This window comes from Heliangelus exortis, chromosome 1, assembly GCF_036169615.1.
Source record: "Heliangelus exortis chromosome 1, bHelExo1.hap1, whole genome shotgun sequence".
Taxonomy (NCBI): domain Eukaryota; kingdom Metazoa; phylum Chordata; class Aves; order Apodiformes; family Trochilidae; genus Heliangelus; species Heliangelus exortis.
Genome location: NC_092422.1, coordinates 152480257 through 152505397, shown reverse-complemented (window position 1 = coordinate 152505397; position 25141 = coordinate 152480257). Strand labels below are relative to the sequence as shown.

The 25141-nt window shown below is 43.2% G+C and overlaps 1 protein-coding gene across 3 annotated transcripts in view; it reads right to left on the bottom strand.

The window, feature by feature from the left end:
• The window catches only part of PDE3A (phosphodiesterase 3A), a 242807-nt gene extending 218310 nt beyond the window's left edge, over positions 1-24497 (bottom strand). The window contains exon 1 of one of the 3 annotated variants that reach the window (XM_071733053.1): positions 22474-24497. In XM_071733053.1, the coding sequence (XP_071589154.1) occupies positions 22474-23331 (858 nt within the window). In that variant the 5' untranslated portion in view covers positions 23332-24497. The remainder of the gene's footprint in view (positions 1-22473) is intronic. The other 2 variants (XM_071733051.1, XM_071733052.1) reach the window with 2 other exon arrangements.
• Between the last annotated feature and the right edge of the window lie 644 nt (positions 24498-25141).

Here is a 25141-nt window from a genome sequence, read left to right as displayed (position 1 = left end):
GGCCAATTAGTCCTATGCCCCCTTGCAGTGTGGTTTAAATTACTGGGGAAGAACCCAAAGAAATGTCTTGGGCTTCCCATGAGATGACATCGTGTGAGATACAGCAGAAAATACCCCTAAGCCACAGCCTCCTGCAAAAGCTGGACTCTTGAAATGCTGGAGCCAAAGCTGTGTTTCAGTGCTACAGAAACAGTTAACCCTCATTCTTCCCTCTCTCTCTCTCTCTCTCTCTCCACAATTCAGCCTTTTGCAGTATACTTAGATGGCAAACCCATGTTTGAAAATATCAATCTCATCATTAAATATTAAGAAGATCACAAGAGAAAAAAGCTAAAAAGCACCATCCTGAAGTCTCTTGCTTAGTCCTCATCTATCATCCTTTTGCAGTCTACGTGCCCAGTACAGGCTAGAAAGGAGCTCAAGGTTACACCTGCAAATGTATATCTGTTTTGTGTTATCAGCCACTGTTATTACCTACAGTTTCATTCAGAAAGAACATCTGAGTAGTTTTTCAAGGGGGAAATTCTTCTTAATCAAGTCAGGTCATGGATGATGTTAACCAGATTTGTTTTTATTTCTAGTCACTCTTCAAATTATTAATATCATTCCCTGCAGATAAGTGGTGTGTTTGTGGTTTGCAATACACATTGAGAGGGAAGGCTTTTCAGCACAAGGCATTCGAAGTCTTTTTGCCAACAAGAAACAGGAAACTTCTCTGGGCAGGAGAAAGTAGAGCATCCACTTCAGAAGTATTTTTTTCTTTTTCTTTTTCTTTTTTTCTCCTTCTTTTTTCCCCTTTTTCACTAAATAAAGGCCTTTGGATGAATTTCCTTAATTCTCATTTTTGACAGACAGCACAAGCAGGAATGTTATTAAGCAGCGTCAGAAAAATCCTTTCCACCAGTAAGGATAAAAATAACTGAATGCAAGAGGGACTCGCAGGATCCTAAGCAAAGTGCCACCCTCAGGCAGCTGAAGTTGGACAAGATGAACCTTCAAAGAGACTGAATCAACCCCTAGGTCAACCAGATGATTTCCAGGTGACTTTGTTTAAACCACTTTTTTTCATTTCTCATTACACATGGTGCCGAACCTACATTTTTCTATCATACCATTGTTAGGAATTCAGATGTTTAAGAGCTGGAAAAAGTTATGGTGGAGAGAAGGTAAAGTCATTCTTTTTGCCTTTTTTGACCAGCTGGACAAAAGTGGGTGCTCAATCCAAACACCTTCAGCAGAGGCAACCCAGCAGTGATTGACCAGAACAGACTGAGGTGCAACACCATCTCCTCTACCACTAAATGGGACACACCAGGCAAACATACCAAGTTTCCCTGGCCCTCTGTGGAGGGTGGAAGATAAAATATCCTTTAGCTTCAGCAGATCTTTTAGTTAAACACAAACCCAAGTCCTTTTCCCATCCCCCAAATGCACTTTCAGATGCAGTTTGATGTCAGAGAAAAAAAAATCAGTTAAGAAATGTTTGACAAGAGAAAAGAAAAACATCTAAATCAAACAAAAATCCCAACATCAACAGAAATGAAGTAGGGGAGAAACAGTAACTTAAAAGTGACCTATGGTGGGGGGTAGGGGGAGATGCCTGTCTGATTTTCTTTGGATATAGTTGGGCAGGAAATCATTGAGGTGGGTTAAAATACCTTTCTTGTACATGCTTTACAAGGAATTTCCTCTGATTACTAGAATAATATTTGCTTTCATGTCAATCTTGATAAATCACAGCTGTGGTTCTTTATTTCCTCTCTCTCCTTATTTTCATCTTTTAATAGGCCTTTGCATACCCACGCATCAATTAAATCTATAGATAAAACTACTATTCTCTCTATAAACACTTCCAGTTCATAATCGATTTTGCTAGGCAGCATCTTCCTGAAGCTGAAAGGTGTCATTTGCACTTGTTCTACTGAGATCAACTCATGATCCTGATCTCCCCCTTATAAGCCCAGGATTCCAGACTGAACAGAACCCCATTCACCTGTGAAGGCCACAGGTACCCAGTAGGCAATTCAATTCACAGTCCTGCACCTGCTGTCAGCTCACCAGTGGAAGAGCCAGAAGAAGCATAAATGTGAGCAATATTGCCTGTTTGGTTGCATTTTTTTTCCTTATGCTTCCCCGTTTAGGGGAGGTAAGATGAGACATTTGAGGAAGCTTTGGAATAATTCAGAACTATTCAATTTTGGAATTTCAAAGTTTAGAAGCCTCTGGAAGTTGATTTACGCAGGTATTTTAAACTACCAATATGGTCAGCAGCACTGCCAAATGACATTCTCCAGTGTTTCCACTCCTGAATTCTGGAGTCTAGCATAGGAAGGAAGGGATTTATTCTTCAAGTTCAATAAATCAGAACTCACTTTCTTTTTTTTTTTCACCATTTGACTAGCAGGAGAATTATGAAAAGCTTAGTTCTTGTCATAGGTTATCTTCCCCAGGCATCACCTACCCACTTAAAATACAACTCTGAACTAGTTCTCAGACTCAAGCTCAACAAACTTTCCAGATTCCAAGCAGAAACTGGAGACCAGACTGCACTGCCATAGGCCACTGAGTTTCATCAACTTATCAAGTCTAGAAGCTCTTTGCAGTCTGAAGTTTTTTTAAAGCCTCTGAGAGTCACAACAGCTGCTTTATTTCTATGCTGAGTAGCATTAAGGAGGGTGTTGTTTTCTTTAAGAGGATTAAGCACAAATACAAAAGAGGACTTGTATTACAGATCCCACTAACCAGTTACTTAGTTCTTAATAAAACAGGTAGATACAGATTTGAAAACAACATTCCTTCCCCAGAAAGTTACCTGGAGACACCTGACCTATTCCTACTGACAGTCAATGTATTCAAAGGTCTCCTCCAGGAAAGATTATCTTCTGGAGCTGATTAAGCAATTTTATAGCTGGCATGCTGAGATTTTAACAGCCATCTAGTTAGCTCAGACTAAAATGACTTCAAAAAGGAAAAAAAAAAAAAAAAAAAAATCAAAACAAAAAACAAACCCAAGCAAAACCCAAAACTGACAACACTTCTATTAAAAACCAAACAGACAAGAACTACTGGGCTGGGTGGCAGGGTGTAACATGCAGAACGTGCTTCACCCCACTCCCACCCATCCCCAGGCCATTCCCCCTGCAAAAGGAACACTGCTGACTCACATGAGCAAAGGTTGGGAGGTCTGGTGCTCTGTCATGTCCTTCAAACTGCTGTCTCTTATCTGGCTGCTTAGAAACCACCCTACACGCAAATCCTAACAACTCCCGGCCACTTCATTTCACTTACACCACGCCGCACTCTTTTGGCAGCCATAAAAGCATTAAGCTAACAAGTGGACTTGATAAATCAACTTGTAGTTTGGCTAAAATGAAGAGCAATTAGGAGCCTGCGTGGGACTTGAACAAAATAATTCAAGGGGAAAACGAAGGGGAAAAAAAAAAAAAAGTCTGCCACCGCTCACAGTTTGATAATACAAACCAAACTGCACAGCAACTCCTGCATCAGAGAAGGGCAACAGCAAGAGAGATGCAATAAATCTGATCTGTTCTTCAGTAATCCTGTCTAAGGGCAGGCAACCAGACTGCAAGCTTCTGGCTCCAAAGTTAACATTAACATTGCACATTGAGCTTGGAGCCCCATAAATGGGGCTTACTAGTTGGGGTCTGCATCCCAACAGCCAGAGGAGCAGGAACTGCACAAGGATGGTCCCCAGCAGACAGCCCACAAGCAGATGCAGGCAGTGAGGTGCAGACTGGGAGGAAACACTGACAGCAAGAACTACACTTGCCTAAGAAAAAGCAGGTATCTAGACACACTTGGAAAAACATCTAAAAGAACCTCTCATGTACACAGAAGAAATTTCCCAACACATCTTGTTGTGCTGCTTTACTATCATTATTGTTAGAAAAGTTTTCCCTAATATCCAACCAAGCCGCCTTCTCCTACAAAATAGGATGAAAAGAGACCAGCTACCACCAGACATGAAGCACACTATTCTTTTGTGGTATCTTCTGATGTATCAGGAAAGATATAGCTTTTGTTCCTAGCCATTTCCGCCCTCCAGTCCTCTCAAAGAATGTTGTTTGTATATACAAAGCAGGGAGGAACTGTGAAGTACGAGAGGAATTCAGAGGGAACTCTGGACTTCCAGGCTTCATCAAGCAGAGACCAGATGCAATGCATTTGGCCTGCATGGCAAACAAGGGAAGACTGAGGGCCACACTTCCCTTCAAACTGGATTTTATCCAAACACCTCTGGACACTCATTTTACACCAGCTGAAGATGTCTGGCCTCAGGTAAATCACCCAGTTGGAGCAAGAAAATTAGATGGAACAAAAGAGCACAACACGAATTCACCTCATTCAATTAAGTATTTCTTGCACCTCAAGTATGGCCAACAAGGTATAATCCAACCAACAGCAAGAGCTCTCAGACTTTGTTTCACTCTCAGCTTCCTCAAAACCTACAAAGCTATTCAGCAACCCTTTAACTCAGAAGACAGACCACTGAAACACTAGCAATGTTAGTACCCACCTTATAGCCATGCCTCTGTCCTAGAAAGAAATAACACCACTTTCTACAGCTTTTCCACAACATTTAACACAAAAGCTAACACAGGAATAATCTGTCAGCATATTATTCTTCTGAGAGGCCAAATGCCCTAACGGACCACCCAGTTCAGCACAAGTTGAACAAATGATACACCTCATAACATCAGGCCAGAATTCTTCAGAATATTCTAAAAGTAAGCAGAACAATACAAATGAGAAGCAAGATTAGCAGGGGAGCACCAATTTTCCATTTGATACTCAAACACCAAAGGAATAAAAGTTTTGAATGCTGGCAGATGGTCTGTGTGGAAGCATCTGACAAACTCAATAAAACCTACTGGCCTGAGGAAACATTCTCCTACTGCATTACTGCTCTGCAAAGTGGTGCAGAAATGCAAGAACAGAAGGATGGGTGGAGATAGCAGTTCTAAAATCTTAATAAGAGTTAATATAAAGAGCATGTCAGGAGCACAATAAGTGTGATTGTCACAGGAGGACAGCTCTGGAACTTTAAATCTGAGATAACTACTCCACTTCCTGAAGGATGAGCCATTTGCAGGGTATCAATCCCACCCACAACTGCTCCATGCAGGATGCTTTTCACTGCTACCAGATGAGAAAAAGTAAGCATGGGAGCTGTCTCTCTAGGTTTGTAATCAACAGTTCATGGTAAAGATTTTTACCTTGGCAAACATTAGAAGACACAAATTATCTTCCCAGTCGGGGATTCTTTCCTATTTTCTTATTTTGTTGTTGCTGTTTTTCTTCTGAAATGGTTATTTCAGTGGTAGTTCTAACAGCAGACCTAAAAACTACATGCATGCAAGAAACAGAAGTAAACAAAGGATAAAATCTTGCTCACAAGCCAGCCCTGAAAGCTAATCCATTGCTTCCTATTTTGTATCAGTACATGGTCACAACAGGAGTAAGCTTGGCATCTCATACTTGCTGGGAAAAATAATACACATGCGGAAAAAGTAAAAGACACTCACTGGTACATGGATCAGTTAAAGATCTAAAGCACAATGCCTTGACTAATTACATGCCTAGGTCACTACAGTAACAATTTAAAGGAAAAAAACATTGTTTCAATCATACACTCAACACAAACAGGGAAAAGATATTGTTCAGAGTACTAGAAATAATTTTCAGGATAAAAAACTCTGCCCATGTGCAAATAACACATGTAGGTATTTCATTTACGAGAGAATTTTGCTTGTATTATTTTGTATTACCACAAAAATCAATATGAATTTTCTAAGCAGAAAACCTTACTGCAGATGCCTAGACAAGAGCATGGACCTTAGCATGCACCAAGCATTACAGGCACCTCTCCAGATGCCCATATCAAAACTACTATGAAGACCCTTTCACCTGCCTCCTGGCAAGTCCTTTCTAAGAGGCTCGGAGCTCTCTCTCCTACTGCTGCACATCTATTTCAAAATTCACCCTCCAACATCCCAAGCTGGACTGAATTAAGACTGAAGGAGCTTTTCTCTCCAGCAGGATGGTAGAGGGACTTCTGCTGCCAAGGGCAAATGGGAAATAAGAGTGAGAAGCAGGGCACTGGCCTTGGGAGCCTTGAGAGCAATGGCAGGGAAGCCCATGAGACTCAGTTACAGGCTGGTTTAAAATGAACACATAGACAGAGCAGAACAAACACACAATGCTGTATTAGTTGCCAACTTTCTGCTTCCAGAAAGCTGAATCAAAACAGGACTCCCCACTAGAAACACCTACCATAAAACCCATTATGAACAGCTGGGCCTCTGCTCTGAGGTTCAGAGCCTGCTCTTTAGAAGTCTGGGTAAATTTTAGCCCTAAGTACCAGAAAACTGAATTACAATTTCACATCTAATACAATTTCTTTCCAGCCATCACACGCTGCAGCTGAAAAACACTTCCCCTCTTTTGTAAACTGCTTTGATTATGAACAGTATATAACATCCAGGGACATTTGGTGGCAGTGAGAGATCTCACAGCGAGGCTACCGTTAAATCTTTGCTGAGAAACAAGGCAAGGCATCTGTTTTACATTGTCTTTGAAATAATTCACTGATTTGTGCATTACCAAAGTGAAAATTAATTTTATTCTCCTGTGAGAAAGTTTGGGAAAAGTGGAAGTCTTCAGTAACTCTTTTTTTAAATAAAGAAAAAAAAATTAAAAAATAAAAAAGAAGTCAAGATTAGGCCAAAGAGCCAGTTCCCACAAAAGGCATGGTGGAGCTGTGCCAAATGCTTCTAAGAACAGTGCTTTTTTTTTTTTTGTTATTTATTTGGAGCCAAATTTCTTATGCCTTCATTCTCTCTTTTATGGGTATTAATAAGATTTCCACATAAATTTGTCTCTAGTTAGTCATCTTCACCACTGTCAGACTTCAGAGTCCTCCATGAGGAAGGATTGCCAACACAAATGTTGAGGATGTCACATGAGCCACACTATCGCTCTACCCAGAGTTCAGAACAGTCCCAAAAGGTGAAAGGCCACTCCAGCCTCTGGAGAGCAAAGATTTACTTTTATTGTATTTATATGATTTACCTATGTAAAAAGTAAGATATAAAATAAGAATTAAGAGGCTCTGGAAAGAGAGGGAGAGGGGAAGTAACAATGGTAATCAAGTATATGCATTTCTTGATTTGGTGTTAACAAATGAAAAAATAGTGAACAACTTTCTCTAATTAATATACATTCTTAAGGTAGATTTCACCCACTAACTGGAAATTTTATATGCGCTTGCCTGAAATTGCCTTTCTTTCTTTCTTTTTGTCATCAAGACACAGAAATTTCCTCCAAGGCACCAATGATTTTTTGCATTCAAGCTTTTGCATTTAAAGCCAGGTAACTCTATGATCCCTTAAAACCTGAGATAACATCTCCATAGATTCAAACTCATAGATGAGTCTCTCCGGCTCAGAAAAAAAAACAGCCTCCCCCCCCACAAAACCCAAACAAATTAAAAAACAACCAAATAAATCACCAGATGCTCTTGATTTTGGTTGAAGGGAAAGCAGAGAGATGAAAAAATTACACCAAACAAAGCTGTAGTGTTTCAGGGGTGTCATTCACAGAGACTCTGAAACAAATCCAAGCCAACTTTCTTAGCCATGGGAACAGAACAAAGTGACCAAAATCCCCCTAATTTCTTTGCCCTGTCCTTCATGAGAGAGGAAAGGGGTTTCAGGTTTGCTGGGCTAGAAGATAGGGAACGACACAGGAAGAATCAGCTTATGGATGTAAACATCCCTAGATCAAAAATAAAAATTTGACTGCTCAGAAGAGTGGCACTAAGGAAGCTGTTAACTCAAAGCACATGGGCATCAATATCATGACATTTCTCTTAAGTTTACTTTTTATTAAATAAACACTTGAGAAAAAAAAACAAACCTACATACATCTGAGGAGTTAGGTATATAAAATTTCATTTAAAACATCTGAGATTGATAATTCAAGCATTCAAAAGATAGCTTATGATATAGTTATGCTTACAAACACTGATTCACTGTTTCAGATAGCAATCCATTAAGATCACAAGAAAGATAGAAAGTAACTTTCTGATCTATCAAGTTTCTGCCTGGAGTTCTCATCTCTTTAACCTGCTATTATGAATGATTAAGATAATTTGATCATTACTTTTATCTCAGTTCTAAAGACCTTAGCCAAATAAAAGACCCAGAGGCCCCAAGGCCAAGTTCTCAAGAGTAAAGTGGTTGTAAAGGAAGCTGTTTTGTCACTGCTCCCATTAGCAGAGGGCTTTTTTGGGGGATGTTTTGTTTAAGTGCATTCTGATAAATTTTAAAATACACTGACTTCAGTTTAAAAACCAACATTTTCCTACACCATCACGTTTCCACTTTCACTTGAGAAGAGAGAAAATATAAAGCAAATCAGAACATGAAATAAGCACGTATATTTGCAGCCACAAAATCCCTTCCATTAAGGGGGAAGAAGTCATGGCCAAGAATTTTATCACTTCTGATCACAGATCAGTTGCAGTTTCCAAAAGAATAATAAAATCTAAAGATCTAAACATGACAGCATGTCTATGCATGAACACAGATTTTAAAATTCTGGGTTTCCACAAAGTCTGCTTGAGTAGCAGATTACAAGTCAGGAAATCCTAAGGTTAATTTTAAGGCTCTTCTCTCTCATCTAGGTATAATACAAAAGGAAAAGAAAATTCTAGATCCAAGGATGATGGCAGCTAAACTATTGGAATGAAAAACATTGAACCTATGCCTCAGTCACTGCTATCCACAAGTATGTACCATCCATTAACCCTGAATAAGAACATCACACATTTTAGCACTAGATTTATATAGCATACACAGAAGAAAAGACATTAAGATTGGAAAGACTCAAGAGGAAGGGATTGGAAAGATTTAAGAGGAAGATGATAGCACATCTATCTATCTTTTCTACTTCACTTAAAAATGTTCTTTACTCTCCAAGAAACATTTGGGTTTGCCACCTCTCTCTGTCTTACCACATCACATGTATTGAGAAAGATAGGCTTAGATGTCCTAAATTTCAGCTAAGCCCTAGTTCCTAGTATTTCCTATTAGCTGGCTCTGACTCCAAAGGTGCCTTGCCATGAGGAAACAAAAGGCTTGGATGTTCAAGTGGAATTTAAGCTAGAATATGTGCTTTACTGCTGGCATCCCAGTCCATCTTGTTGTTGTACTATTATTGCATGCTCCCCTATCCCACTGCTTGACATAAACACAGCAAGCTTAATAAGAATTAGCATTTTGTATTCTGCAGTCCAAAAGTCAGGTTTCAATATCAATATGGCACAGACTATACTTCTCTTTGCCACTAAACATATTTCTCAGTACAGCCTTTGTAATGAGGCTCATACAGAGCCAGTTCTGCCTAAAATAATAAAATTGTACACACCTATTGGTATACCTGCCCACCTCTGAGCAGTTCTAAGTATGTTTGCTTCTCCACAAGGCAGAGGAAAGACAAATGCTTTCCAACTTTGAGCAGAAGTCTTTCAGTGGAAAGGGAAGGGCTCCCCTTCTACCCTTACCCCCTGTTAACTTCTCAATCAGTCTTTCTCGCAGCTCCATTCCTCATACGCACACCACAGGAAGTACAGCATTAAATCCTTTAATAGAAAATGTTTATTCATTTGCAGTTTTGTGTAATCAGTAGACAATTAGGACAGCACTGAAGAATGGCACTTGCATATGAATTACGCTGGTCTTAAAAAAAGAACAAAGCTTCCCTAATGTCACACAAACTATGCTGCAACATTTCACCTGGTACAGAATTCAGAATCAACAGAAAAGCATTTGAGAATTTCAGGGAACTGTCACAATAAATAATTTTTCAGAACTGCCTTAATAAATAACAAATATTTACTAGTTGACGGCTTTCCTGAGAAAAGGTACGTAGCAGCAATAACAAAACATTGCAGGTTTTACCAGCTAAAGTTCATCATCCTTATCTGTAAAAGGTCAAGTCACCTATTTATTTCAACTGGTTTTATCACCCATCTGACCAGCCAGAGCTCCAGGCTGAACAATGCCCATGCGAACAACAGTTTCAAGCTGCACAGGGACCTTATCAGCTTCTCCTGCCCGGACAGCCCCAACCTAAAGCTCCCAGCAATACAAATACCATGTAAAGCACCTATGTGGCTTTGCACCTTTGCAAGAGCTGCAGAACCAAGCTCCAGTTTGGACACTGGAATACAAACGTTTGCAAGACAAGTATTTGTTGATCAAAACCACTACTAAAGCACATACAAATAAAGGACGAATTTTTTTTTCAAAACCTGGCAGGTGTTTGCCAAGTCAAGAAAAAAAGAAAGAAAAAGATTAAAACTGTAACAGATTGAAAGCCAAGCAATGGTTACAGAGGCTGGCACATTAAGAAACATGCCTGCCTGTGGAGAGATCAGAAAATATTAAACATCCAGAAGGAACAGTGTCCTATATAACTCAGGCTGCAGACTGTGCTTGTTAGAGCCAAACAAAGAATTCCATCCCTCTAGGATACACAACACTAATCTGAGTGTGTATATATGCACACACACACGGTTGTGTATACATTAAGATATATATATGTGTGCACACACATCTATAAAAATGTGCTGTAAGACTGGAGGACATTATCAGTAATTACTACAAAAAGAACATATGAAAAATATCATTTTTACCAAACCTTGATTGGTACTATATAAATTTTAGAATATCTCTGAACACACTCCAGGAGAAGTTTAAGAGTACGATACAGAGCTACATCACAGCATTAGTATTCTTGTAACAATCTTAGTGACAGACTTGAACTCTAGCCACATGTAAAACATCTGGAGAGTTATCTTACAATTATAAATTCTAAGATACACACTTAAGTTCCTTATCAACACAAAATATCCTTTTCAAGAGTAACCTGTGGCTGGCATCACCAGTAGAACTTGAACAGAAATGCTCTCAAGAATTCTACCAGCACCCAACACTTCTTTGCCACTCACCAAGCAAGTATCAGGGGAAGGATTTCAGTATCACCAATATAAAAATAACCCTGTCTGCACTGGGGGGCGAGGGGGTATGTGATGGAAATGAAGCAGGGAAACCCAAGTTAAATCTGTTAGCTGGTGAGCTCTAACAAGCTACTATAAGAACAAAGAAAGAGAGAAAGATTCTCATAATAGAAGTAGTTGAAATTGCATTAACAGAGGCAAGGATGGACAGCACACAAGTTTCTGCTTCCATTTTTAATCTATGCTTTCCCACAGAGGTCTGCACCTTTCTACAGCTGCCACTGCAATTGAGATTTAAGATGTGAACACAGACAAGTTTCACAACTCCTACTCTGCAGGAAACGAAAGGCTTGAACAAGCATATCCCAATAATTGCTCATAAAAGTGGAGAAAAAATTGCTTGGATTTAGCTTCTCAACCTATGCATCACCCTTTCTAGGTGCCTTCACCATTCCTGGCCAGACAGAAAACATAAATGCTCCTTAGGGTGCCTTTGTAGACTGCCACCTGAGTGGCTTCACTGCCCCCATGGAGCAGACAGCCCATGACTATGGCCATTTCAGAGGCCACATATTCTCATTTTAGGGTAAAATTTGGGGTGTACATTTTTTGCTAAGGAATTTCTTTACTAAGAAGGTGATCAGGCATTGGAATTGGCTGCCCTGGGAAAGTAGTGGATTCTCCATCCCCGGAGATATTTAAAAAGAGACTGGATGTGGCACTCAGTGCCATGGTCTGGTAACTGCAGTGGTAGTGGATCAAGGGTTGGACTTGATGATCTCTGAGGTCCCTTCCAACCCAGCCAATTCTATGATTCTCTGATACGTAACATAGGTAATAAAACATTAATGTCCTCCATGACATAAACCACAAACATACATTGGTTTATTTAAAACTATAATAGGAAAAGGAGATGAAAGAGATTAGTAAAACTGTCAGAATAATCTGCACTCCGTAGCAACAAAAAACTTTGGCAATTGCTTGTGCTGTGGCTGCAAATCCAGCATAAAGAGATGCTAGTAAGGTATCATCAACCTGCTGGGAGTGCAATAATTCAGGAAACAGTAAACCTTTGGCATTCAAAAACTCAGTTTTCTCCCCTTCTGTAATTCATTGTAGAAACATGCTTATGAGCACATTTACTCAAACACCAGTCAGAAGCATGCTGTTCAGAATAAGTAATGTTTAGTTTTGAGGTTTAGTAATAATTATTCCACTACATTATTATCACTTACACAAAGAAAAGCAGTCTGCCAGCTTATTCAAAGAAAAAAGAAGCTTTTTTTAAGACAAATAATAGATCCAACAACCACCAGCGACTTGATCCTCAGAAGACAGCAAGTGATACAGCTTTCCAGAAGACATAATCATCTTTCACACAGCTTTCAATGAAGCAAAAATATTTCTAAGAGGACCAACCAGTCTGAGAGGTATGGATGCTTTTTAAGCAAAAATATTTCTAAGAGGACCAACCAGTCTGAGAGGTATGGATGCTTTTTAAATTGTCACTAGAGTCTCTCAGAAGTTCAGCAACCATCAGAAAAGCATCCCAAGTATATCTAAAAATCATCACTCCTACAGAGCTATGCAGACAAAAAATTCATAAAAAAAGCAGAATACAATTCTGCTTTACATTAAAATTCAAACCAGAACAAAAATTGATACCAAAAATAAATAAACAAATAAATGTCAACTTAAACAACTTACAGAATGGAAGTAAGTCACTTTAATCCCACATATTTCATTGGTGGGTTAGGGGCATTGAGGCAAGAAAGCCTCAGCTGCCGTCTGAGCTATTTCTGATGGGGGCAGATTTTCTATTTTTACACCCTTGTGCAGGGGGAGAGGGAAAGCCTTTAGCTGTATTGATGCTCATAAATATCTTCTCCCGAACAGTTTTCTGTAGTAAAAACATGAGCAGAGTTGTGCAGTGATAGGTCCTGGTCATATAAAGTAGTAAGGTCACTAAATCTTACCACAACAAAGTAACCCAGAAGGAAATTACTTCCTAACTAGTATTAGATAAAAAAAAAAAAAAAAAAAATAAAAAATTAAGCCAGTTTTCCTAATCCTCAACCTGCTTGGCATAAGAAACCTCTAAATGTCAAGAAATACAAATGTCTTAAGGATTTTAAAAATAGCTTCACTCATACCTTATGACACACATGTTCCAGGATCACTGTGTATTTCTGTCTCATACATCCAGATTTCTTCCTAGCAGTTTAAAAATAAAGGGCTGGGGTTTGGGGGAATTTTGTTTTAGAGGTTGCTGGTGATGGGAAGGACATGTTTTTGGGTTTTGTCAAATTCTTCCATTTTTATAGAATTATTTGAATGGCTTTGGTTGGAAAAGACTTTTAAGATCATTAAGTCCAACCATTAACCTAGCACTGCCAAATTGACTACTAATCCATGTCCCCAAACACTACATTTACATGTCTTTTAAATATCTCCAGGGCAGCACTTCCCTGGGCAGCCTGTTCCAGCACCTGACAACTCATTCAGCAATGAAAATTTTTCTAATATCCAATCTGTAACTTCCCTGGTACACCTTGGAGACATTTCCTCTCATTCTATCATTTGTAACTTGGGAGAAGAGAGTGACATCCACCTCACAATCTCTTTTCAGGCAGTTGTAGAGAACAATAAGGTCTCCCCCTCTCCCTCCTTTTCTCCAGGCTAAAAAAAAAAACAAAAAAACACCCAATCCAACTCCCTCAGCTGCTCCTCATAAGGCTTGTGCTCTAAGCCCCTTCACCAGCTTTGTTGCTCTTCTTTGGACACACTCCAGAACCTCAGTGTCTTTCCTGTGGTACTCCTCAGATCTCATTTTCCATATCTTTCTAGTTTATTCTTAGGTGATGCTTAGAGCTCTGGTCTATCTGTAGACCTCAACCATTCACTTTGGCTGACAAACACTGCACAGCACTCCACTCCACACCAGAACTTCACTAATCTAATTCCACTACAATACTTCACACACAGAGAGACTTTTTCAGTGAAAAGTGCTGTCAAGTGACACAAACTCTTTTCCTGACAGGATCCAAAATTATAAATGTGATTTCACCAACCGAACTCATAACCAATATCTTTACTGAGCAGTATATTTTACCTTTCAGTCAACAATTCTTAGGGTGGCAATAAGAAACCATCCAGCTGCCTCCAGCATCCAACAATAATGAGAGATCATCCATCTCATCAGCACATTCTGCTGCTGCACTCTTCATGTAATGTTTCCAGTTTTGTTTATAAATAATTGGATGTGCAAACAGAGCCACAAGATGCCACAATACATAAAGCAATACATAAAGGCAACTGCAAGGTCCTGCACACAGGAAGGAATAACCCTAGATCACCAGTACAGGTTTACCTGCTGGAAAGCAGCTCTGTGAAGGAGCTGGGAGTGCTGGTGGAGAACAAATTAGCTATGAGCTAGCTATGTGCCTTTGGGGCCAAGAGTCATAGAATCATAGAATCATAGAATTGGCTGGGTTGGAAGGGACCTCAGAGATCATCAAGTCCAACCTTGATCCACTACCACTGCAGTTACCAGACCATGGCACTGAGTGCCACATCCAGTCTCTTTTTAAATATCTCCAGGGACGGAGAATCCACCACTTCCCGGGGCAGCCCATTCCAATGCCTGATCACCCTCTCCGTAAAGAAATTCTTTCTAATGTCCAACCTAAACCTCCCCTGGCACAACTTGAGACCGTGCCCTCTTGTCTTGCTCAGAGTTGCCTGGGAAAAGAGAACAACCCCCCCCTGGCTACACCCTCCTTTCAGGGAGTTGTAGAGAGTGATGAGGTCTCCTCTGAGCCTCCTCTTCTCCAGGCTGAACAGCCCCAGCTCCCTCAGCCTCTCCTCATAGGATCTGTGCTGGAGTCCCTTCACCAGCCTGGTTGCCCTCCTTTGGACCTGCTCCAGCACCTCAATCTCCTTCCTGAACTGAGGGGCCCAGAACTGGACACAGGACTCGAGGTGTGGCCTCACCAGCACTGAGTACAGGGGCAGAATCACTTCCTTGGACCTGCTGGCCACACTGTTCCTGAAGGCCAGCAGCATCTTGGATTATCTTCCTCAGGTTGAGGAAGGTTATCCTCCCCCTCTATTCTGCCCTGATGAGGCTACACCTGGAGTATTGTGCCCAGCTCTGAGCCACCCAGTACAAGAAAGACAAGGAACTACTGGAAAGAGTCCAGTGGAGGTCTACAAAAGTGATCAGGAAAAAGCCTGGGTCTGTTCATCCTGGAGAAGAGAAGACTGAGAGATAATCTTATCAATGCTTATAAATACCTAAATGGCGGCTGTCAACATGATGGGGACAAACTTTTTTCAGTGGTGCCCAGTGACAGGACAAGGGAAAACGGGCCCAAACTGGAACACAGGAAATTGCATCCTAACATGAGGAAGAACTTTTTTACTTTGATGGTGACAGAGCACTGGAACAGATTGCCTGAAGAGGTTGTGGAGCCTCCCTCTCTGTTCAAAACCTTCCTGGACACAATCCTGTGCAACCCGCTCTGGGGGATAAACCTGATCAAGCAGGAGGGTTTGAGTAGACGATCTTCAGAAACACCATCCAACCCCTACTATTCTGTGATTCAGCCTATTTTTCTGGAGTCTCAACAGACCTGGAAACAGCTTTCTACCCAGATCTCCAAAGGTAATTAGTGATTGGCTTTTCAAAGGCCAAAACCTACAGGCACTCTTCCTCCCATCTTTGTCAGCACACCCCAAGAACTCAGATGGGAGATGCACAGTCCCCTTTGATGTGGGGGCTGTCCATCCAGCCCCACCTCCCACCAGGTGCTCAGCTGCTTCCCCCTGACAAGGGGGGGGGGACACAGGGGTGCGAGAAGTGAGAAACACAGATGTAACCGCAGTGAAGAGATAGGAAAATGTTTTAAAAAAAACAAAAAAACCTCTCAAACCAAATAGCGCAGCACCCAGGGCAGGTTCGGGACCTTTCGGGGATCTCCGGAGCACAGCAGGGGCTCGCTCGCCCCCTAGGGGTCCGGCCCCGCCAGCACCGCGCTGCCCACCCCCCCACACACTCCCCCTCTCCAGCTTCATCAGTTACGGGGCAGTAGTAATAATAATAATTAATAATATAATAATCTTGTTACGAATACATTCACCCACGCAGAAGGAGAAAAAAAGAAGCTCGAAGTCTTCATAAAAAAACAGCAATGAAAAAAATTTTATAAAGGGATGTAGACTCTCACGTTGTCGTTCAGCCTCCAAAGGCACCTCAGAAAGGAGAACACAAATATTCACCACAAGTTAAACCTTGAACAAAGCCCCACATAATATCTTAATTTTTTTTTTTTTTTTTTTTTTGCTGTTTCTCAAATCATTATCCCGATGCAGAGAACTCCAATGCTGCCACTGCACTTGCAGCAGGGCTTGGAGCAAGCCAAGTTGAAGAAAAAAAAAAAAAAAAAATCAAAACCAAAAAAACCCCACCACAACAGAACAGTAACAAAACAAACAAAACAAACAAAATTGAAAAACTACACAGTCCAAAATGAGAGGTGTTTATCTCTGAGTGACACTAGCACAGAAGAGACTTTAAAAAAATAGAGTTTGGTAATTCATCGAAGGTATTTTTTTCAAAACAAGCAGAGACAAAAAAATGCGCACCAAGGAAAACCCTACTTCCACTTTGTTATATGAATCTTAACATTTACTTATCCATCAAGTGGTATCTTATAATCTGTATGTCTCCCATCAGAATATCAGAGCAATGGGCTCTAAACTTCAATTGCAGCAGTGTTTTTATTCTCAAACCACATAGGATGGAGTCGGCTCAACCCCATTTTGAGTCCTGCAGTTTGCAGGCACCCCAGAATCCAGCAGCCTTTCCAGTCCTAGGGTAGGATGGTTTGGTTTGGTTTGCTTTTTTTTTTTAATATTACTTTTTAAAGAAAAAAAACAAAACAATACTCCTTCATTTTGCAAATTCCACTTTCTTTGCAAGCGATTGAGCTGTAACGTAAGCACAGTAACAGCATATCAAGACAAATTCATACAAATGCTGCAGTTAACGTCCAAAACATGTGTCACTGTTTTTCCCCTCCAGCCCCCAACAAGCTTCTCGAAACACATTTCATACACAGGGTCACTGTTCTGGCTGTTTATTTAATTAACATAACAACCCAGCGTACACAAGATTTCTTTCAGTTCCCCAGCTTTGCATTTTCACACTTCAGGCAGAAAGAGCAGAAAGTCACTACTGTATTTTACTTTTTTTTTTTTTTGCCAATATGCCATAATATACATTTCTTGATTTAACCAACTGACAAAAATAGATTCTAAATGCATCATGAAAGCTTCAGCAGCAGCTCTTATATTTTTGTGAAGCTGAAGGAAAAAAAAAAAAAAAAATTGAAGTAGAGCAAGTTTGCGTAAATGAAGCCATGCAAAAGAAAATAAAGTGTTGCATTGGAATCCCTGGGTGATTTTTCCTGGAGCCTTACTTAAATATTTTACACGGCTGTGTTTCAGCAAGTCACCAGATGACATAACTGCTCAGTATTCCTCAGTTTCTAGTGACCTAAATGGTAATGCCAGCAAGTCTTATCACAGTAATTACAACCCAATAATGCTTATTAGCAAAAGGAAGTATACAGCTTATAATACACCATGACTAATAGGAGCTCATAACTTTGACATATGTAACATTCAATATCTAGATTTAATATGCCTTCTCCTCTCCAAAATTTTAAATCTATGTTGCACTCAGAACCCTCCTATCTACAGGCCAGAGGGCAGAATACATAACATTAAACATTGGTTATAAGATAAGGTACATCTCTGTGTTGGGTTCTTTTTTTATATATTTGAGGACAGAATGATAGAGAGCCAGGAAAGGAGGAGAAGCAATGTATTCCCGGCACTTAGGAAGTTCACACTGTCAGACTATGATAAGAAGGAATAAAGCCTTAATATTCCTCTGAGAAAAAAAAAATCCATTTTTCTCCTCTGTTTCTTAGATCTTATCACTGAAGAGATATCTTTGACTATGTGAACTGCTACACTATTGTCTTCTCAACCCTGCAGACAGGCAGCGATAATGTTGGTCCCTGCTCACAACTTTCCCAGGCTATGGACTGAGAACAGGCAAAGTCACCATCCAGAACCTGATGAAAAATGGTCAAATAGAGCAAAAAAAGCCCTCTGCTGACACTGGAGGAAGATAAAGGAGTCTGGCACTAAAGTTACTTGTCTGAAAAAACAACTTTTTAAAAGGAGAGACAGGATGGGAAAGATGTGGCAGCAGAAAAGCATCACCAAGTCTCAAACCAATTAAAAATAAGTGACAGACCCTCAGGTGTCTCACAGTGAAGCAAACAGCTTTCTATTTCCCCAACTGTCCAGAAGCAGGAAAAAAAAAAGCAAAGAAAAAGAAGGAAGGAAGAAACGGTCTGTGACCCAGGAGCCAGAGGATGGGAATTTGAACATGGAGCTGGAAACATTAGAGCTGGAGGAGAAACTCCTCCGTCCTGGTGCCAGCCACCACCAACACCTGAGGGCCAGGGCTTTTCTGCAGGGAGAGATCCAGCCCCTCACTAGTGCCTTCTCACACAGGGTTGTGTCACCCACTGGTTTGGGAACTAGAAAGTACTTCAAATGCTGATGTATGCCATACCTGGGACTGTCTTCCGACAGAGGGAAAAAAAAAAATCTAAAAAGGCTAAGCAAGTTGAACTATCTGCAGCAGCTGCTCTAGCTCATATAAAAGACACTTGTAATAAATCCAAGTTAGCTGAGAGCTTCCCATTCCACTCAAACAAAACAAACAAGCAAGGCTTAAAAGCAAAATTGTGAGTCTTCAGCATGATTTTAAATTGTGCAGCTACTATCTCCTGTGGAGTACTTTCCACACCCTTTGGACTATTGTATGTCAAGATTAACACACAGAGATCAGAGGCACGAGCCCCAGAACACACAGGCCATGTAATATTTTAATGGGAAACTCTAAAGACACAGTTTGCTCCCCCAGCCTCCGTATTTTTAAGAAAAACTAAAATGCTTAAGAAAATGTGAAGAAGAAACTCCAAAAGCCATCACCCTGGAGGTACTTGTGCACTTACCAGAAAAAAAAAGAAAAAAAAATTACATTTGTTCATTCATTCACTGTCTTATCCATCCATTCACAATTTCTCTTTGCAGCCTCTTTCAAATCTGGGTGAGTGAGCCCTCAAGGAGCTGAGCATCCTCAGCTGGCATTGATGAAATCACAGGGAGACAACACTCAGCTGGGAGCAGGAGGATCAGGATATTACAAAGCACACATTTCTCAATGAGCTCTACAGACATGCCAAACTGGAACTTTTAATCCAAATAATTTGCCAAAGTTCAGGAATGGTGAGAACATATTAAAAAAATCAATAAAAATATTAGAATTAAATTAAAAGAAAAACAGTAAAGAGCATTTTTAGCAAGAAGATCCTATTTTGGTATGGTGTGATTTTGGATGGTAAAACAGTTTAGTGAGACAGAAGGAATAATTCATGCTATATACATATCCAGGTACTCCTAGTGCAGCTGAAACAAAAGTATACATTTAATTTTAGCATGTTAATACTTCTATCCATGATGTGAGTTTGCAATTCCTGGTACTCTCCTTCATTTCACAAGGCTACATAGATTCAGTTCTGTATTCTAGTAGGGAAAAATTCAGAGTATGATTCAGATGTGTGTGACTGAAAAAAAAATAAATTCCATAATTCCAACTTTCATAGAATCTCATATTAATAGAAGCAGATAGAGAGGGAATCACACTCTGGAAAAATAAAAGCTTAATTAAATGCTCAGCAGTAGGAAAGACTACATGAGAGACACTGGGAAACCTTCCTAAGACTTCACCTAATTCACCAAATGAAAGCATGGATTTCAAAGCAATAGACCCATTTCCTGATGAAAATTATTGGCAGCTACCAGATACATTAACAAGCTACCTTTCGGACCAGAAACATTCAGGGCATGTTTTTTAAAAACAGGGAGTGAGGGAAGGCCTGGTTTTGTACATAAAGCTCTCATCTCTATTTTTAACATGTTATATTTAAAAACTGTCCAAAAGAGAAACATTTACCTATGGTTTCTTTAAGTCTATGGGGAGCTGATTTTTGCTATGAACACAAACTTTGTTTGCTGTCAGCAAGTCCCACTTCCCCCAGCATTTCTTCAGCGTCCTTACAGAGCTTTGTTTCAGCTTTTCCATATCTTGCTAATATTTATTTAAGAGGACAGCTTTTAGGGAGGGAAGTTCACATACATACAGCCACAGTGTGCTTAAAGTGAAAAAAAAAAGAAGAAAAAGAAAAAAAAATAAGAGACAAAAGTATCCCTAAACTCAAAAGTAGTCATCCATTTCTAATCAAGCAGTGACACAAGCAATACCAGGTCTCACTATTGATTAATAGTGAGTGAGAACAAAAGAAAGAGAAATTTGCCAAAATCCTGCAACGGGTGAAGTGAGCAGTTGCCAGTTAATTCCAGTCCAGCTCCTCAGACTGGAAGCAAGAACTGCTGGGGGCAAAGCTGACCACTGTCCCTAAGTAACACATCACTGGGAGGGAAGGAGGGGGAAGAAATCTACCTTGCTGTCCATAACCAGTTTAACATCGTGGTGTAGAGAAATGGTTTGAATTCCCCCCACAAGAAAAGACTACATGATCACAAACTAGAAGGCCCTACCTACAAATGATTATACTTGCAGATGTTAACTGAAAAGATACATTTATTTGAAATGCCAAAGTGAATGGAAATATGTTTAGAACTTTAGAAGTTATTATTGTAAGAAACCACCAGAAACACCTAGTGTCCTCAAGTAATATAAACAGTTTTAATTTCTTGCCTTAAACATTATATTTACAAACCACTCTTACACTCTTCTCTCTCTCTCAGTTCCTATTAAAGTCAAAACTGGGTCAGCTTTCTACTTTTTCACACTGTATTTGTCTGGACACTCTGGTAAATATTATTTTATTTAAACAAAAATGTCAAAGAAATAAGTACTTTTGTTGTAAAACAAGCCTTAAGTATATCAGGTTGTCAGGCCCTCTCCTAGAAAATGTCATAACCAACCACAAAGGGATGTAATCAAATAATTTTCCAGAAACAAACAAGCCACCCACACAATACAGTTAGATGCCATCACTTGGAAAATACTTAGCTGCTTATCCAGCAAGTAACCTGAAAGAACACCTTTGGTGTACAGCAACACACTCCAGCTGACCGCAGTGCAGTGTCATTTTCAACATTAATTCAAAAAGAAAGTTTAACATCTTTTGTCACTGATTTTTCTCCAGGTTTCCCCTCCAGCCACTCAGCAAGGTTTTTGCTGACTTTCAATATGCTCAGTTAAACTCGACCCATCAAACAATTCTCTTGTGGGGCAATCTTAAATCTCAAAAAAGATGAGTGAAGACTTTGAGCACAGAACTCAGCTGACGTTGTGTCTATGGCAGGACTCTATACAGCTGTGCAATAAATATTATGGCATTTGCTGGGGGCTTTTTTGTTTGGTTGGTTTGGTTTTTTGTTGTGGTTTTGGGTTTTTTTGTGTTTTTGTTTGGTTTGTTTGTTTCTGGGGTTTTATTATTATTATTTTATTTTATTATTATTATTATATTTTATTATTATTTAGGTATGCATTTAAAATAACGCATGGCTGGTAACAGTGTTTAGCTCATCCATTCAAGTTACCAACTCTTAAAGGAAACGAAGTTGCGATAAATCGCGTGTGTTCTGTACAGGTTTCCACAACCACAGCAGATCGGGACCTATTGATTACACGCACAGAAACAGCCTCGGGGAGGCAAAGTGCAAAGCTGAGCACCGCGCTGCGCGGGCCAGCCTCACAGGACACGCTATCGCCTTGATAAGGGACTTCTCCCACCGAGAACAAGCTGCTTGGCTCACACACATACACCCCCTTTAAAGCTTAAAACAAGTTTAAAGAGGGCTAAGTTATATTGCCGGGAAACTATAGGTTTGAAACAGCAAGGCTCCTAAGTGATGCTGGGAAACCTGAGGGCTGCGCTGAGCGCAGGTTCCCACTCGCTCCGAGAGCCAGGCGGGTACCATCCGCCCCAACTTTCTGCCAGGCGTAAGAAAAGTGAGAGCCGGTGATGGCTATAAAAGATAAGAAAACCCCGAGATCTCCCCCCATGGCTCGCAGCCGGGGCAAGTCTCTGGGTCCCGAGAGCCCCGCTCCCCCCCGGCCTCAGCCCGGTCCCGGGGCGGCCGCCCGGGGCTCTCCGGCGCCGCGGGGCGCCGGGAAAAGCCCGCACCGCTCTCGGCCCCGCCACCGGGGAGCGGCGGGAGGGATTTCAGCTCCCCGCGTCTCCGTCGCCCGCGGGACCAGCACCCGCCACCAGAAAAGTTTGGGACCCGTCTCCTCCCCACCCCTGTCCTACCTGCTCCCGGGGGATACAGGGCAGCGAGGTCCGCCGGTGGGTCTTGCTGCTGCTGCCGCCGCCGCCCGACATCTCGGTGGAGATCATGGAGCTGGACCGCCGCCGCCGCCTGAGCACCGGGGCTTCGTCCGCGGCCGGGGGGGCGGCGGGAGGCTCCGCCAGCGGGGCGGCCCGCCGCAGGGGCCAGAGCCGGTCGGAGTAGCCGGCTAGAAGGATGCCCAGCAGCCCCAGCAGGTAGGCCAGGTAGGGCCGCCAGGACGCCGGGACCCTCTCCAAAGCGACGAGGGACGTGGTCCTGGCCGCGCTAGTCACGGCGAGCATGAGGACGCCCTGCCTCAGCTTCAGCACCAGCCATGTCACGGCGGCCAGGCAGCTCAGCACCACCCCCGTGGCGGCGAAGGAGAGCAAGTGATCCTCCCCCGCCGCCAGCGCCGTCTGCGCCACCGCTTCCCCCCCGCAGCAGGCGGCCAGCAGCAGCGCGCCCGTCCGCGGCCGAACGCCGCCGCGCAGCAGGTAGCGGCCCGCGCCGAAAAAGACACCGGCCAGGCCCAGGGGCACGGTGCCGGGGGGCAGCCAACCCCAACCCCAGCCCCGCGGCCCCGCGCCGCTCTCCGCCGCCAGCTCCCGGCCGCGCTCCCCCCGCACCAGCCTCACCACCAGGGCCAGCAGCACGGAGAGGGAGCCGGCGCACAGCGCCGAGGAAAGTTTCCGGCGGCGCCAGGTCTCCCCCGGCGGCGGCAACGCTGCCCGGGAGGCCGCCCCCCCTCCCTCCTCCGCCACCGCCGCCCCGCCGGGCTGCCGCCCCGCCGGCAGGCAGCGCCCGCTGCAGCCCGGGCTTCGCGCCTCGCCGCCGGCCATGGCCTCGACGGGCCCCTCTGCGCACCCCCGGCAGCGCGGACCCCCCTCCCCGGGGCTTATTTCCAGTCGGGCAGGGGCCGGGAGCGACCCCCCGGGCGGCGGTCAGCGGCGGGTGGCCGGGGGACAGCAGCGGGGTCGGCGGACCGGGGGTGCTGCCCGCCGCAGCGCCGGCATTTCCTGCGGAGCGCGGAGCTCGCCCCCCGTTCGCCTCCCCCCCGACCGCCCAGCACCGCGCATGAAGGGCTGGGGAGCGCCTCGCCTCGCCTCCCCCGCGACCACCTCGGGCTTGGAGGTGTGTGTGTAGGGGGAGGTAGTAAATGAAAAAAAAAAAAAAAAAAAAAAAATTTAAGAAGTGCAAAAGAGGGAGAGACGCGGGGAAATCCTAAACACAGAAGGGGGCGGAGGGGGGAAGAGGCAGATGTACCACCTCAGAAGTGCTGCTTAATTTCTAGGCCATCATTTCCCTCACCGACGCTCCCGGCAGAGGCAGGGAGGGAGGGGGCGGTGCTGCCCAGTGGGGGGTCCGCACCCGGCCCGCAGCTGTCCCGACCTTCGAGGTCCCGATCCTGCCCCGTGGTCGGGGGGAAGGAGCCTCCTGGTCGTCGCAGACCTGGGGGAAAGAGAAATTAAAAAAAAAAAAAAAAAAAAAAAAAAAAAAAAGAAGCCACCACAGAAAAATCACAAATAAAAGGCCAACGGAGCCGGGGGCAGAAGTTGCGAAGTCCTGCCGAGAGGGCGAGAGAGAGATCCGCGGGAGGGACTTGGCGGGAGGTTGCTTTGGAAGAGGGGAAGAGAGAGAAGGGAAGCGTTTCCCTCCTGAACGCTGCCGGGGTAGTCCTTGAGTCTTGCACGGAAAAACCAAGTGATGAGAGCTCCCCCCCAGCCGGGAGAGGAGGATGCCGAAAGCCCGCAAGCAACACCAAACCTGCATAATACAACACACCAAAACGGGGATGAGGGGGAACTCGGAGGTGATAACCAAGCAAGAGGCTACCGGGGAACCGGGGGGTTGCCGCTTTCAAAACGACCGGACCGACTCCAGGGGAAAGGCTGTTCCGGCTCTCCCTGCCCGCCCCTGGCGAGGAGAAGGCTCCGCACCCGCACCGAGGGGGCGGCTCGGGAGGGGCTACCGCGGCTGCGGCGGGGGCCGGGCGAGCCCCTTTGTCCCTCGCTGCCCCCCGCGGGGACCGGAGGTGCCGTCCGGGCGGCGGAGTGCCCTGCCACTGGATACGCGGGCGGCCAGGGCATAAATCCGCCTGTCAGGGAGGGGGGCAATTACGAGGCCGTAAAAAAAAAGACAGAAAGATGGATGTTTATGAACGATGATTACAATTTTTTGTATGTTGTTTTAAGTGGGAAGCCTGGACTGGAATCCCAAAGCCAGCGGACTAAGGTCCTCTGAAGCGTTATGACTCTCTAGCCTATGGCTTCATCCAAAACCCGCTGTTTCCTTCTTCTAAAACCTGCCTCACCCTCATGCCGGAGGGGCTGCTCCGATGGGATTCGCACCGAGCCGTGGGGAATGACTCCGGCCCCGACCCGCGGGCCGCCGAAAATGTCTCTTTACACGAGTAGGCTCTGGTGCAAGCTGAAAAACCTATGCAAGACCAGGGCCGCGTTGTTCTTCAAGCCCCTCGTCCCACCGAAAGGCTGGAGTAATGTGTTTAGCACATAATCATACAAACCGCAGAAAAAATACAATCACCAGCTGTGAAGTTTCAGAACATTAAGAGTCAGGAAACGAACGTATTAGAAAACTGAATTTCCCAGCCCTCCTCCCCCTCACACATACACAAATCACTAATTTAAG